Here is a 17,403-nt window from a genome sequence, read left to right as displayed (position 1 = left end):
TGGGATTACAGGTGTGAGCCACTGTGGCACCTGGCCAAAACCCAGTTGCTCTGCTGTGCCCAGGCGAGCACCTTTTCTTTTTTTTGAAATGGAGTTTCACTCTTGTTGCCCAGGCTGGAGTGGTGCAATGGTGTGATCTTGGCTCACTGCAGCCTCCACCTCTTGGGTTCAACCAATTCTCCTGTCTCAGCCTTCCAAATAGCTGGGATTACAGGCCCATGCCACCATGCCCAGCAAATTTTTGTATTTTTAGTAGAGACAGGGTTTCGCCATCTTGGCCAGGCTGGTCTTGAACTCCGACCTCAGGTGATCCACCTGCTGTGGCCTCCCAAAGTGCTGGGATTATAGGCATGAGCCATTGCGCCCGGCCTGTTGTACCATTCTTACCAATTGATATTGTTAAGAGCTAACAGGCTTTAGTCCCCTTATCTCCTTTGATCCTTTGGTCTCCCATAGGAATTTTAGGATTTGTTTGTTGAGTTCCAAGGAAAACTCTGGGATTCCAATTGCAATTGCACGTGTTTAGAAATGAGTTGGGAGTGGGTTGGGAATTGGCATCTTTATACGAATTTTCCTTTCAGTGCACTCTTATTCAATTTTCCTTTTATGTCATTTACTAATGTTTCAAATTTTTTGTCAGGAAGATCTTATGCATTTTTTGTTGAATTTTTTCCTAGATACCTCTGAATTATTGTTGCAATTTTGATTGGGATCTTGTTTCCTGTCACATCTTCTAATTGGTTAATATTAGTATATGAGAATGCTAGTGATATTCATAAAATCATGTGTACAGAAGTCTTTCTGAAGGCTTTTATCAATACTAATCATTTTTTTATTCTCTTGAGTCTTCTATGTGAATAATTATCTTTATAAAGGCAATTGTCTTTTCCGATTATACATTTTATTTCTTTTTCTTCTCTCAGTGAATTAGGACCTGTAGTACAATGTTTAATAGATAAAATGATATTGCATTCTTTGTTTCTGATTTTAGTGGAAATAATCATGAAGACAATGATTGTAATAAAATGATAGGCAGCATTTGAATGCTTGCCATATGCCACAAATGCATTGTTCTGTATGCTTTGCACATATTAAATAGTTGAATCCTCCCAATGACCCTGTAAAGTAGGCTGGTTGTTATCCCTGTTTTATATATAAAAAAACTGAGGCACAGAAATGATGTAACTTTATAGTTTTCACTATTAAATATGCTGTGGTATTTTGAAAGGTATCTTTCATCAAGAGCCCCTTTTATTAGTCCTATTTTGTTAATAAGACTTTTGTTTTGTTTTTGTTTTGAGACAGAGTCTCGCTCTGTCACCCAGGCTGGAGTGCAATGGCGTGATCTTGGCTCACTGCAACCTCCGCCTCCCGGGTTCAAGGAATTCTCCTGCCTCAGCCTCCCAAGTATCTGGGATTATAGGCATCCACCACCACGCCCGGCTAATTTTTTGTATTTTTAGTAGAGACAGGGTTTCACCGTGCTGGCTAAGCTGGTCTCGAACTCCTGGCCTCAGGTGATCCACCCACCTCGGCCGCCCAAAATGCTGGGATTACAGGCATGAGCCACCACACCCGGCCTAATAAGATTTTTTTAAAAATCATTAATGAGTGTTGTATTTTCTTAAATGCTTATTTTCTGCATATGTTGAGAAGACAGTTTTTCCTCCTTTAATCTATTAATGTAGATTACATGAATTTCTGATATTGAAGTGTTCTTGTGTTCCTGTGCTAAACTGTACTTAATTGTGAAACATTTTTAAAAATTAATTTAGAATTCATTTTACTAGTGTTTAACCTATGAATTTTGCATTAATGTTTAGAAGTAAAATAGATCTTAGATTTTCTTTTTTTTGTACTGTTCTTCTCTTATTCTGGTATCCAAGGTTATACTAGCTGCATAAAATAAACTGAGTACTTTTCCTTCTTGTAATTTTTGAAATTGTGACTGAAATTTAGTTTCCTGAGAGTTTGATACCAATCATTTTCAAAACCATCTGGATATGGCAAGACTTGATTATGGAGTCAGTTTTTATAATTTAAAAAACAGTTATTGATTTATTCAAGCTTCTTGAATTTTCTGTCAGTTCTGGTCATTTTTCTAGACCATTATGTTTCATCTGAGATGTCCAATTTACCAACCTAAGGCAAGATTCTCTTGATTTTAAAAAAAGTCTCAGTTTTATTAAAGCAGGTCATGCCTGAGGTTTAAAGAGTAAACTAAATGTGGTGAAACTAAAAAGAAAGTGAAGGGCATGATAAACATAAAATTCAGGATATTGATTATCTGAAAAGAAAGAAAAGGAAATGGGCATATGAAGAACTTCAAAGATAACTATAATTCGTTTTAATGGTTGGTAGATACACAGATATTATTTTTGGTATTACTATTCTTTATAACTTACATATATTTTACAAAACTTATTTGAAATGTTTCACTGTGGAAGGTTAAGATTGAACTCACCATGCTGCTCCTGTCACCCACCCAAAGGCATATGTATGTACATAGACTTCGTGTTTCCCCATAGTCCCAATGTGATTATACCATAAATTTGTTTTCCATCAGTACTGTTGTTTACAATATGACTATACAGTTAGCCCTCTGTATCTTCAGGGGATTTGTTCCAGAACCTTCATGGATACCAGAATCCACTGATACTCAAGTCCCTGATACAAAATGGCATGGTATAATCGGCCCTCCGTATTTGTGGGTTTTGATCCTTGGTTGGTTGAATCCACAGATGTAAAACCCATGGATACAGAGGGCTGACTGTATATATAAATACTATACACAGCCAAGCCACATAGTAATCTATGATTAATTTACCTTCCCTGCATAACTGTGTTCCTTTGGTTAATAATTTTTTTTTTTTTTTGAGACAGAGTCTTGCTGTGTCGCCCAGGCTGGAGTGCTGTGGTATGGTCTTGGCTCACTGCAGCCTGTAACTACAAGCTCCTGGGCTCAAGCGATCCTCCCACCGCAGGCTCCCAAGTAGCTGGGACTACAGCTATGCACCACCACACTCAGCTGATTTTTAAAATTTTTTATAGAGATGGGGTCTCACTGGATTGAGAGTCCAGGCTGGTCTGGAACTCCTGGACTCAAGTCATCCTCTTGCCTCAGCCTCCCAAAGTGCTGGGATTATAGGAGTGAACCACTTCTCCTGGCTTAATTGTTTTCTTCTTTCATTTGTTTCTCTCTCCATATACTTATCATCAGTTGTCTAGAGTGACTCTGAGCGCTTCCGGAGATATCAAGGGTTTCCTCAGTGTCATATCCCTGAGTTTTTCTGGAGCCTTCTGACCTGCTCTCATCTGGGCGGATTACCCTCATTCCTTCTTGTGTAGCTACCATCCTGACATTGCTCTTCAGCGTCATTCTGGGGATTCTCTTCACCTTCTGCATTGTTGGGTTCCATGTTTTTTTTATGCCATGCCCTCTTCCTCATTTGGTTGGAGCACATTCTTCAAGTACTTTCCTAAGAAAGGATGTAGGTAGGCCCATGGGAGATGAAGTTTTGAGATTTTTGGATGTCTACAAATGTTTGACTCCTGATGGAGAGATTGGCTTGGAGTAGAGTTCTAGGATGGAAATATCTTTCCCTTAGACTTTTGAAGGCATTGCTCCATTGCCATCTAATTTTCGGTGTAAAGCTATTTTGATTATTGATACTTGATATCATTTTTTTCTCTGTTTCAGCTTATAAGATTTCACCTCCTTTATCTCAAGTGCTCTGGCATATCCCCACACTGGATCACTGCCACCAGTATTTCTGGGTGTCTGGTAGGAAATAAATCCCCACAGGGATAGTTTTTTTTTTTCCCCCATGCAAAGCCAAGATGCTACAGGGCCAGACAGCTGCATTGCACAATCCAAGTGGCAAGCTAGGCCTTTTATATTAAGCCCCTTTCACTTTGTCTGTGGGCAAGTCCAGTTTGACCCACTAAAAATAGGCACATCATACAAGAAAATCATTGGCCTCTCGTGTTCGGGCATCCAGACTCCCAGAAGAAAAACAGGTGTTCAGCGCCCTAGGTAGACAAAGCCATCATATCAACATAGGGAATATTCCACAAGCCAAGTTCCCAGACTCTAGCCAGGAGCCAGCCCTGTGAGCAGGCCCTTCTAAAGATCAGTTCTGCTGTGTTAACACTTTCCTATAGGTTACCTTTACTGGTGCTCTTTATTTCTTTGTGTGGATTTGAGTTACCATAGAGTGTCCTTTATTTTCTTGGAGCTGAACTTTAAGTTAGATCAAATAGCAAAAGCAATCTGGGGATAGGGCTTTTGGTAGAGCTCCAAAACAGATCATCCCCTTGGGTAGCTGTGAGGCTACCAGTTTTCATGGAGCTGGGGAGCCAGTGGGGGAGTAGGAAGAGTAGTAGTAGTACCAAGTGAACCATGACCTGGCTGCTCTTAGTGAGGTTTACTAGTTTTTTTTTATTTTTATTTTTATTTTTGTGTGTGTGTGTGTGTGTGTGTGTGTGTGTGTGACAGAGTTTTGCTCTTCTAGCCCAGGTTACAGTGCAATGGCACGATCTCGGATCACTGCAACCTCTGCGTCCCAGGTTCAAGCGATTTTCCTGCCTCAGCCTCCTGAGTAGCTGGGATTACAGGTACCTGCCATCATGCCTGGCTAATTTTTGTATTTTTAGTAGAGACAGGGTTTCACCATGTTGGCCAGGCTGGTCCTGAACTCCTGACCTCAGGTGATACACCCGCCTCGGCCTCCCAAAGTGCTGGGATTATAGGCGTGAGCCACTGCGTCAGGCCTGTTTTTTCTCGAATAAATGATTTTTAATTGATTGCTTGCCTTTGGTTAATTTCTAAAGTCGTGAAATGATTGGTTTTGATAATTTTTGATTTTTCCAGTATTATTACTTTTGTGGGGGAGAGGATTTACTGAGGTCCTTCCTCTCACTCTGTCATTTCAGAAGTCTAGCCTAAAAGCCTTTCTTTTAAAACTGAAAAAAAGTACAGGAAATCGTAATTATAACAGACACCCTTGTACTTCCTTCCCAGAATTAGCAAATGTTAACATTTTGTCGTTTTTTAAAAAATAAAAGAAACAGGCCAGGCACGGTGGATCACGCCTGTAATACCAGCACTTTGCGGGACCAAAGGCAGGCGGATCACGAGGTCAGGAGTTCGAGACAAGCCTGACCAAAACAGTGAAACCCCGTCTCTACTAAAAATACAAAAATTAGCCAGGCGTGGTGGTGTGCGCCTGTAATCCCAGCTACTCAGGAGGCTGAGGTAGGAGACTCGCTTGAACTCAGGAGGCAGAGGTTGCAGTGAGCCAAGATTCTGCCACTGCACTCCAGCCTAGGCGACAGAGGGAGACTCCATCTCAAAATAAATAAATAAATAAAATTTTAAAAATAAGAAAAAAGAAACAGGTTTACAAATAAAGTTGAAGTCCCATTTTTCCCCTCCTGAGGCCTATTCCTTCTATCTCTCCCCAGGTAAACAGTATCATGAATTTTGTGAGTATCCTTTTAATCTATGTTTTTATACTTTTGCTACGTATATTTGTACCTGTAATCAATAGAGAATTCTTTTTGTAACATTACCAGATTGGTACACTCAAATTGTAGGGATCTTGGCCAGGCGCGGTGGCTCACGCCCGTAATGCCAGCACTTTGGGATCTGCCAAGTCGGGTGGATCACCTGAGGTCAGGTGTTTTGAGACCAGCCTGGCCAACATGGTGAAACCCCGTCTCTACTAAAAATACAAAAATTAGCCAGGCGTGGTAGTGGGTGCCTGTAATCCTAGCTACTCAGGAGGTTGAGGCAGGAGAATTGCTTGAACCCAGAAGGCAGAGGTTGCAGCGAGCCAAGATCGCGCTACTGTACTCCAGCCTGGGCGACACAGCAAGACTCCGTTTCAAAAAAAAAAAAAAATTATAGGGATCTTTCTGCAACTTGCTTTCTGTGTTCAGTATTACCTTTTGAGCTTTATGCTGATACTTTAGATTTAGATCATTTATTTTAACTGCTCTGCTAGCATTCCAACATGAGTGTCATAGTTCATTTTCCATACCTTTATTGGTGAATGTTTGGTGGTTTCTAATATTCCGTTGTCATTCTTGTACATGTTAAAATTTGCCATAATTTCTCTATGGTATGACTACAAGTGGAATAGGTAGTAAGGCGTGTGTGTGTGTGTGTGTGTATGTATGTGTATGTGTGCACATGTGCACGTGTGTAATTTTTTTTTTTTTTTTGAGACAGGGTCTTACTTTGTCACCCAGGCTAGAATGCAGTGTTGTGTACATGGCTCACTGCGACCTTGACCTCCTGGGCTCAAGCAATCCTCTTGCCTCTTTTTTTTTTGTGGAGACAGGTTTTGCTATGTTGCCCAGGCTATATATTTTCAATATTACTAAATGTATTACCTCTTATCCATCATAAGTGGAATCAATTTGCCATGTATATTTAAGAGTTTCACATCTATGTAAGTGAAAATTGCTTTATAATATTCTCGTATTTTATCCTTCTTTGCTTTTGGCATCAAGGTCATATAAGCATTGTCTTGCCAATTTTATTTTGGTTACTAAGTGCCAGGTGTAGCTTTTCCCATAATTGTATTTTCAACATTTCTCTCTCATTTTACCCTAATTGTCTTTTGAAAACATGGAGCTGATTTTTTTAAAATGCAATTTGATATGACTGGCATTTAACTAATAGAGTTAATATATATTTATTGTGAAATTACTATGTTTGTATTTCTTCTTTTAGTATATTTTCTACATAGCCTGCTTTTCATTACTTCTCTTTTCTTGCCTTTGCTGGATTTTCTTTACCCCCTTTTTCCTCTTTAGTCATTATCCTTCTGAATAACTGAAGTATCAGGCATTATTCTTAGCCAGGTTTTGTGTATGGCAAATTCTTTGTCTTTTCTTGTCCAAAAATGTCCTTGTCATCTTTCTTTATGGTAATTTATCTGGGTATAGAGTTCTAAGATGAAAGTTTGTCTCGGGACAGTGAAGATATTATTCTTTAATCTTCTGGCTTCTTTTTTGAAGAAGTCTGATGCTGATATAATTATTTCTTTATAGGGGATATTTTTATTTATTCATGGTAGCTTACAACATCTTCTTTCTGACTTGAAAGCCTTGTGGCTGCACTGAACTTTGTCTAAGTGCAGACTTGTTTATTTACCACACTCAAGGACTTTGGACATTCAGTGGTAGGATACATGCCTTTCTTCCATTTTAGAAAAGAATCAGTCATTGTCTTTTCAAATACTGCCACTGCCTAGGTCAGGGGTCCCCAAGACTGCTCCCATACTCAGATATTCTCTAGAGAAACTCATGGGACTCAGCATATAGTTGTAATCATGGGTAAGATTTATTACAGTGATGTAGTAATGATAAACAACTGGATTATAAAGGAAAAAGGTACAGGCAGAATCTGGAGGTATCCATGTGCAGGCTTCCTTATGCTGTCTGCCTGTCATGAATACAGAGCACACTCTAACTCCAGTATCAAAGATGAATTAACATGTGTGATGTTTATGCCAGGGCAAGCCTATTAGAGACTAAGTGATTTCCCAAGATCTGTCATCTAATTTATTAAATCTGTCTTATCTGTGGCTGGTCTACTGTTCAACCTATTTAGAGTTTTTTTTAATAATGCCTACCTTAAAAATACTCATCTGTCTTTTTTCAAAATTTCCTGCTATTTCCTTCATAGTCTGGTTCTTACCTTATCTTTGTACATTTGAAATACACTTCTTTTAAAGCTCAGATTGTTCTATTATCTACAGTTCTAGGAATGGGAGTATATTTAAATATATCAGTCAATTCTTTCTAATGATGGATCAGTTCCTTCTAAGGTTTTAAATTTTTTACTGTGAACTCCTCAGTGAGAGTTGGTTTTCCCTAGAAGTTCTGTGATGTCCTCAGCTATAAAGACATGAGTGTGTGTATATATAACTACAAGGGCTCCCATGCTTGTTAAACAGGAACTAGAAAGATTCCCCACTAGCCAGAGAAATTGGCAAGAAGGATGTTATATATAAGACATCAAAAGCCTAATTCTGTAACTCAATCCAAATGATTACAAGCACAGTACAGAGCCTATAAACTGAAACATGTCAAAAGTTGCTCTTGTTATGTGTAGGTTCATAGGAATGGCAACCTTTCATATATATACACACACACATATATACATACAATTATATGTGTGTATATATATATATAAGCTTTAAGCCAAAATTACACTCTGACTTTACTGAATTCCTGAACATTTGTGTCCTATGGTCCCCTTCAAATCCTCAAGGTGTTCTGTTTACCCTCTCACTTTGAATTACCACTTCATTTTGATACCTAATAACGTTTCTTTTCTTGATTTTGAGCCTGGGACATGGGGAGAGTCCTCCATCCACATCAGCTTAAGTCATGTTGATAGGAGTTCACTGCTTGGGCATTTAGGGATTAAAGTTATTTAATAAATTACAGTGGGAAGACAAGTTTGATGATTCATTGCATTTTCTTCTAGAAGTCTGGCAAGTTGACGAGCAGACAGATCACTACAAGGAAAGCCAAAACAAACTTCTGTGGCAAGCTGCATTCACAGTCAAGGAAACACTGAAGGATGAAAGTGGTCAAGAATGTAAAATATGTAGAAAAATCGTTCATCTCAACACAGACTTTGTTTCTGTAAAACAAAGACTCCCTAAATATTACTCATGGGAAAGGTGTTCAAAACATAATTTAAACTTTCTTAGTCAAAATAGAAGCTATATAAGAAAGAAAGATGATGGATGTAAGGCATATTGGAAAGTATGCCTCCATTCTAATCTTCATAAAGCTCAACCTGCAGATAAATTTTTTCACCCTAATCAACGAGGGAAAGCCCTCCACCAAAAGCGAGCCCTTAATAAAAATCAGAGAAGTCAAACTGGGGAGAAACTCTACAAATGTACTGAATGTGGAAAAGTGTTTATCCAGAAAGCAAACTTAATTGTACATCAAAGAACTCACACCGGAGAGAAACCTTATGAATGCTGTGAATGTGCAAAAGCCTTCAGCCAGAAGTCAACCCTCATAGCACACCAGAGAACTCACACAGGGGAGAAGCCCTATGAATGCAGTGAATGTGGAAAAACCTTTATCCAGAAGTCAACTCTGATTAAACATCAACGAACTCATACAGGAGAGAAACCATTTGTATGTGGCAAATGTCCAAAAGCCTTTAAGAGTTCATATCATCTTATTAGACATGAAAAAACACACATCAGACAAGCATTTTATAAAGGTATTAGATGTACTAAGTCCAACCTTATATATCAAAGGATTCACACAAGTAAGAAACCTGAGTGCAGTGAACCTGGGAAAGCCTCTGATAAGAAGCCCAGTCCCACTAAACATTGGAGAACTCATACAAAAGAGAACATTTATGAGTGTAGTAAATGTGGGAAAAGCTTCAGAGGAAAGTCACACCTCTCTGTTCATCAGAGAATTCATACAGGAGAGAAACCCTATGAATGTAATATATGTGGGAAGACTTTTAGTGGAAAGTCACACCTCTCTGTCCATCATAGAACTCATACAGGAGAGAAACCTTATGAATGCAGAAGATGTGGGAAAGCCTTTGGGGAGAAGTCAGCCCTTATTGTACATCAGAGAATGCATACAGGAGAGAAACCCTATAAATGCAACGAATGTGGGAAAGCCTTTAGTGAGAAGTCACCACTGATTAAACATCAGAGAATTCATACAGGAGAGAGACCCTATGAATGCACTGACTGTAAAAAAGCCTTCAGTAGGAAGTCAACTCTCATTAAACATCAGAGAATTCATACAGGAGAAAAACCTTACAAATGTAGTGAATGTGGGAAGGCCTTCAGTGTGAAATCAACTCTCATCGTGCATCACAGAACTCATACAGGAGAGAAACCTTATGAATGCAGAGACTGTGGGAAAGCATTCAGTGGGAAGTCAACTCTCATTAAACATCAGAGAAGTCACACAGGAGATAAAAACCTATGATTATACTTGAGAGTGGGATAATTATACTAGTAGTTATTTGTCATTTGACTATTACTAGTCTCATTATTTGTCAAATAATCATGGGGAGTAATCTTATAAATGTCTAGAATATTGGAAATTCTTCATATGTTGATGTTCATTTAACTTAATAAAAGGTACAAAAGTATAATTCCAGAGGTGTCAATAAATGTGATCAGTTTTTCAACCCAGAATTCTTCATCCAGGAGTGAAGAACTATATGTCAAATAATTCAAAAGGGGCAAAACTGAGTGTAGTTATGTGGGAAAGCCTTCAGAAAGAATTTAAATGGCACTGTTTATCAGAGTATTTATGCTGAGAAAAACTAAGAATTTAGTGAGCTTATGAAACCATGGTAGCCAGGTGTGGTAGGTAGCTCACACCTGTAATCCTAGCACTTTTGGGAGGCTGAGGTGGGCAGATCACTTGAGCTCACAAGTTTGAGACCAGCCTGAGCAACATGGCAAAACTCTGTCTCTACAAAAAACACAAAAGTTATCTGAGTGTGGTAGTGCATGCCTGTAGTCCCAGCTACTCGGGAGGTTGAAGTAGGAGGATGGCTTAAGCCCGGGAGGCAGAGGTTGCAGTGAACTGAGATCGTGCCACTGCACTCTAGCCTGGGCGTTATAGCCAGACCTTGTCAAATAAATAAATACACAAATAAACCCATAGTAGAAATGAGAGGAATCATGCTCTATATTCTTTTATTAATAGAGACAGGGTCTTGCTATGTTGCCCAGGCTGGTGAACTCCTAGCCTCAACTGATCCTCCCATCTTTGCCTCCCAAAGCACTCAGATTATAGATATGAGCCACCACACTTAGCATATTCTTGACCAAACATTTTGTGGAAAAGGTATAGAGGTGGCAAACAAACAATTATAAATTTAAGATATGGTCACTGTGGAGTAGAGTATGACTATTTAGGGACAGTGGCACGATCTTGGCTCACTGCAGCCTCTGCCTCCTGGGTTCAAGCGATTCTCCTGCCTCAGCCTCCCAAGTAGCTGGGATTACAGGCATCCACCAACACACCCAGCTAATTTTTTTTTTTTTTTTTTGTAATTTTAGTAGAGACCTGGTTTTGCCATGTTGGGCAGGCTGGTCTCAAACTCCTGACTTCAGGTCATCCACCCTCCTCAGACTTCCAAAGTGCTGCGATTACAGGCAAGAGCCACCTCGCCCGGTGAGTATGTGACTTTTTTTTTTTTTTTTTTTTTGAGACGGAGTCTCGCTCTGTCGCCCAGGTGAGTATGACATTTTTTAAAGAACAGTATAAAGCATAAAATACCCTATGTGGGGCAAACTCCCAGATTATTTTCCTAAACAAATAGAAAAAAAAATGCTTCCTTAAATAGGGTAAGAGAGGATGAGTCATCAGGATCCCTGAAACAAAGATCTCAAACAGGAGACCTTATATATATATTATTCATCAATATCTTCAGTGCGAAAATGCAAAGCCATTACAGAAAGGGCACATAGTAAGCTTTTACATACTTTCCTTAGGAACAGTGCTTAGAACTTAAAATTCTCCATGTTTTAAGAAAGAGTAATAATTTTATGGTGAAGCAATATAAGATTTAACATTTTCAGAGTATCTTCCATACAGCAGTATTATTTAAAGTAGTGAAAAAATAAGACAATTTAATATCCAATGACAGCTGATTAAAAATTGATATGTCAATTAGGTGAAATAATGGGCACCAATTAAGAGTACTGGCAAATTTGGGAAAATGTTCATGGTAAATGATAAGTAAAAAATATTATAAAACAATAACCATATGATTAATATTATAAAAATAGGAAGTATATGAACCATTATATCAGCCATTTTGGGTGCTTGACAAAAATTTTGTGATGAGTAAAGTCATATGCACATATGAGTATAAATTCATATTTCATCTATATAAGTATAAATTTGTATTCACCTATTTCATAGGTGAGTGTGTGTGTATAGATAAACACATGGAACAAAAAGCTAGTACATCTGTGTAGTGTGGAGGGAAAAAACTAGGAAAGAAATACACCAAATTATTAAATAGATTGGCATTTGAGTGTGGGGATTATTGATATGTAAAAATTTTTTTGGATGTAGTCTCCAGAAATCACCAATAAAGTATATCGTTTAAAGTGTATCTTATGCATGCTTATTTTCTTTTCCCATCCATTTTGCCACTCAGCTTTGTCTTTAATATGTAACATCATTCTCTTCTTAAAATGACCCCATTTTCACATATGTATACATATTGCCTATTTGTTTTCTGTATGATTGAGTTTACAGTTTTGAGTTTGTACATAGTTGACCCTTGAACAACATGGGTTTGAACTGTGTATGTCCACTTCTATGTGCCACCACCGAGACAGCAAGATAAACCCTTCTTTCTCCTCCTCATCCTATTCAACATGAAGATGATGAGGATGAAAACTTCTTATGATTCACTTCACTGAATGAATAGTAAATAGAATACATATATAATACACAAAATGTGTTAATGGACTATATACACCATCAGTAAGGCTTCTGGTCAACAGTAAGCTATTAGTAGTCAAATTTGGGGGGAGTCATAAATTATATGCAGATATTTTACTGCTGGAGGGTCAGTGCCCATAATCCCATGTTCCAGGGTCAACAATATTTTGCATCTTGAGACTGGGTGTCCTATGATATTTGGAGGCAGGGGCTCTCAGTATGTTGTTCAGGCTGGTCTCGAATTCCTGGGCCCAAGCAGTCCTGCTGAGCCTCCCAAGTAGCTGGGAATACAGTATCCTATGATTTTAATAATACCTGTATGTGATTTTCTGATAAAAGCATCTCAATCGCTTTTTATTCTATCACCACCAAATCCTGTGACATAAGTTACTAGTTAACAAATTTTACAAGTGAGAGATGTAAGGAATGCTTAAGTGTTCAAGTAATGAGACAAAATCAACTTCTGAAGAAAGCTCTTTTCACTGTGATATTTGTGAGTGCTGCTGAATGCTTGTACTCCCTCTTGTCCCTGTCCTTTTGTTAGCAGTTAAGGCAGAAACCCTAGATGACCCCCAATGATTAATGCCCTATATAATCCCTTCCCTGAAGGTAGGCAGAACTGAGACTGCTGCTAGCCAATAGAATATGGGCAAAGGTGATGGGATGTCACTCCCATGACTACATTATGTTATATAAGACTGTCTTAGCAGACTGGAGAGATTTTCCTTGCTGCTTTGATGAAGTAAGCAGCCGTATTGAAGAAACCCATGTAGCAAGAGACTGCAACTGGCTGATAATACCTGAGGGAGCCCTGAGCTAAGACAATGAGACTTGAATGGAAAGATCCTGGTGACAAGAGGAGTGAAGAGACACACATCCAATAGACCAAGCTACTTTTCCCCACAAGGAATATACTAATTGGTAAATGGCTTGGGATAGATTTGGAGATTCACAGCAGCCAGGTGCAGAGCTTTTAGTAGAAAATTATAGGAACACTTTTACACTGTTGGTGGGATTGTAAACTAGTTCAACCATTATGGAAAACAGTATGGCAATTCTTCAATGATCTAGAACTAGATGTACCGTATGACCCAGCCATCCCACTACTGGGTATATACCCAAAGGATTATAAATTATTCTACTACAAAGACACATGCACACGTATGTTTATTGCGGCACTATTCACAATAGCAAAGACTTGGAATCAACCCAAATGTCCATCAGTGACAGACTGGATTAAGAAAATGTGGCACATATACACCATGGAATACTATGCAGCCATAAAAAAGGATGAGTTTGCGTCCTTTGTAGGGACATGGATGCAGCTGGAAACCATCATTCTTAGCAAACTATCACAAGAAGAGAAAACCAAACACCACATGTTCTCACTCATAGGTGGGAACTGAACAATGAGTTCACTTGGACTCGGGAAGGGGAACATCACACACTGGGGCCTATCATGGGGAGGGGGGAGCGGGGAGGGATTGCATTGGGGAGTTACACCTGATATAAATGATGAATTGATGGGTGCTGACGAGTTGATGGGTGCAGCACACCAACATGGCACAAGTATACATATGTAACAAACCTGCACGTTATGCACATGTACCCTAGAACTTAAAGTATAATAAAAAAAAAAAAATTATGTGCCAAGGAAATCAAACTTGAAGTTCAGATTCCACCGGTGATGATGGGCCTTGTTAAATACCACAGGCTTTCAGCTGGAACCTCTGAAGGACTTTACCTAGGAATTAGGAAGGAGTAAACATAGACCAGATCTTAGGATTGATACCCCACCTTGAATGAGCTCACTAACTGAATTCAGGTAATTTGCTCCTACTATAATTACCTTCAGAAACTAAAGCTTGGCTGTGTGTGGTGGCTCATGCCTGTAATCCCAGCACTTTGGGAGGCCAAGGTGGGAGAATTACTTGAGGCCAGGAGTTTGAAACCAGCCTCACAACATAGTGAGACCTTGTCTCTACAATAAATAAAAAGCTAGCCAGGTGTGGTGGCTCACACCTGTACTCCCAGCTACTTGCGAGGCTGAGGTGGGAGGATTGTTTGAGCCCAGGAGTTCAAGGCTGCAGTGGACCATGATTGTGCCACTGCACTCCAGCCTGGCTAACAGAGCAAGACACTGTCACTAAACAAACAAGAAACTAAAGCTCATCTAGAGCTTCTACAATTTCTTATGCACAATGGCATTCAATCAAAAATTGCCAGGTATACCCAGAGTCAGAAGAAAAAAGTGGACAATAGAAGCAGGCCCACAGGCCTTTCAGATATAAAAGTTATGAATCATGGATTCTAAAATAACTGAATAATGTCAAGGAAATATGTAACATTCATAAGAAAATGAATTATTTTCAATAATCATTTATGCTTATTTTAAAATTTTCCTGGAGTTTATTTTCTTGCTTGTTTGGGGTCTCAAATATACCATCTAATTTATGGAACTTCCCTTTTCTTTGGCGTTACAATTCTGGATAGTTACTAACTTTGAGGGGCAGGACTGGATTAGAGAAAAGGTACTGGCTCCATAGCAAGCTAGAAACTTCTCTAAAGAAAAGTTATCTGCAGAGGAGGATACTGCTTTGCTTCTGATATGCTTTGGCTGTGTCCCCACCCAAATCTCATCTTGAATTGTATCTTCTATAATTCCCACGTGTTTTGGGAGGGACCCAGTGGGAGGTAATTGAATCATGGGGCCAGTCTTTCTCGTGCTATTCTCATGATAGTGAATACATCTCACAAGATCTGATGGTTTTAAAAATGGGAGTTGCCCTGCACAAGCTCTCTCTATTTGCCTGCTGCCATCCATGTAAGACGTGACTTGGTCCTTCTTGCCTTCCACTATGATTGTGAGGCCTCCCCAGCCACATGGAACTGTAAGTCCATTAAACCTCTTTCTTTTGTAAATTGCTCAGTCTCTGGTATATATTTATCAGCAGCATGAAAACAGACTAATACAGCTTCCAAATCCTAATGGATTGTACTGTGACTTACACAGGGACTTTCCAAGGGTGTCATACAACATTTCTATCTGGCACAGACACGTCAGCTCCATATGATATGCTAGGTCATATGGCCCAAGAGACAGTGTGCATCAGGTCTGCTTAAAAGTTATTCTTGCTCTGGGCCACAGCAAAAATTGGTAACTTTGTGGGTTAGTCAGTAGATGGACTGGAGCAGAATGACAAAATGAGGTTTATGGTGCCTAACACAAGGAGTGGTTTCTCAAAGGTAGTATAATTCTCTGTTGCAGATTTAATGGCCTTGCTCCAAAATCCCAGGGATGCTCTCACACTTCATTTTTTCCACCCCTGACACCTCCACCCCAAAGTCAGCCAGATCATATGATCTAAGCAACAAGGCTATGTGTACCAAGACTGTGTGCTGTAGAGCCTTTCCTGCTCTAGGCCCCACTCAAAGCTGGCAGCCTTCTGTGTCACTTGGTATATGGGCCAGAGAAGCACTTCTAGATGTGTAATACGTTACCTTTAGATCCCAAAGAGGCTTAACATGTGCTGTACTTCTGTTTTTCAAAATTAAACTTGGTGTCTTTGAGCTTGTGGTAGTTTACAGTCATTCTGTAGGATCCATCTGGTTTTTGAAAGGCCGGAATGATTAATTAAACAGAAATATAATAGTAACCACCACTCCTTCATCATTTAGGTCTTTAATGGTGACACTGTCATCCCCCAGAGTGCAATATTGTTTTAAATTTACCATCTTGGCCAGGATGCCATTATTGTCTGGACCCATTAAGTCCCCACACTGATAGGAGGGCCATGATGATGCTTTCAGTGTTGGTGTATTGATGTCAACTTTGAAAGCTGTTTCTGATAGTCCTAAAAATTTCTTGGTATTTCCTTTCCCAAGTGTATAGTCACCCAAATAAATGGCCATAGGTTACTTTGGGGAGAGAGACCAGGGTAAGCATTATAATAGATGCCTGCCATAAAACTGTAGGGTTCTTCCTCTGAGGCACATGGGTGACTCTGAAGACAAATGGTTCTAGATCTGAAGATTGGCTCAGGTCTGGGAACTGAGCAAGGAACACTCATATTTTAATGAGGTAGTTGTCCTCAGACACCTGCTCTTTGAATCTTTCCTTTTTCTGATTGTAATATTAAATAGCTGCCCTATTGAGTACCCATCAATTTAACTCTTAGGAATGCCAGGCTTATCAGCAGAATTGATACAATCGAGAAAAGAATTAATGAGCTTGAGGCTGGGCATGGTAGCTCATGCCTGTAAACCCAGCACTTTGGGAGGCCAAGGCAAGAGGATCACTTGAGGCAAGGAGTTTGAGACTCACCCCGGGCAACAAAGTGAGAACCCGTCTGTACACACAGACACATACACACACACACACACACACACACACACACACACACACACACACACACACAGTCCCAGCTCAGCCTGGGCAATGAAGTGAGAACCCATCTCCACACACACACAGTCCCAGCTACTTTGGAGGCTGAGGTGGGAGGATCGCTTAGGCCCAGGAGTTGGAGGCTACAGTGATCATGCCACTACACCCCAGCCTGGTCAACAAAGCAGGACCCTGTCTCTAAAAAAAATTTTGTTTAAATAATAGAATTAATGAGCTTGAGAGCAAGTATTTAGGCTTTCACTATTTAATATGATGTTGGCTGTGGCTTTTTATAGATGCTGTTTAACAGACTGAGGAATTTCCCTTTTATTCTTAGTTTACTGAGAGGTGTTTATTTTCTTTCATGAATATATATTAATTTTCCAAGAGATTTTCCTGCAACCGTTGAGATGATCATGGTTTATTTCTTTTTCTTTTCTTTTTTTTTTTTTTGAGACGGAGTCTCACTCTGTTGCCCGGGCTGGAGTGCAGTGGTGCGATCTCAGCTCACTGCAAGCTCCACCTCCTGGGTT

The 17,403-nt window shown here is 39.5% G+C and overlaps 1 protein-coding gene across 3 annotated transcripts in view; it reads left to right on the top strand.

The window, feature by feature from the left end:
• Positions 1-10,735, top strand: part of ZNF674 (zinc finger protein 674) — a 46,291-nt gene extending 35,556 nt beyond the window's left edge. Inside the window, exon 6 of one of the 3 annotated variants that reach the window (XM_011938684.1) lies at positions 8,507-10,735. In XM_011938684.1, the coding sequence (XP_011794074.1) occupies positions 8,507-9,999 (1,493 nt within the window). In that variant the 3' untranslated portion in view covers positions 10,000-10,735. The remainder of the gene's footprint in view (positions 1-8,506) is intronic. The other 2 variants (XM_011938686.1, XM_011938685.1) reach the window with 2 other exon arrangements.
• The last annotated feature ends 6,668 nt before the right edge of the window (positions 10,736-17,403 follow it).

Source organism: Colobus angolensis, unplaced genomic scaffold (assembly GCF_000951035.1).
Source record: "Colobus angolensis palliatus isolate OR3802 unplaced genomic scaffold, Cang.pa_1.0 Scaffold176, whole genome shotgun sequence".
NCBI classification, from domain to species: Eukaryota; Metazoa; Chordata; class Mammalia; order Primates; family Cercopithecidae; genus Colobus; species Colobus angolensis.
This window is presented reverse-complemented; position numbering and strand designations above follow the sequence as displayed.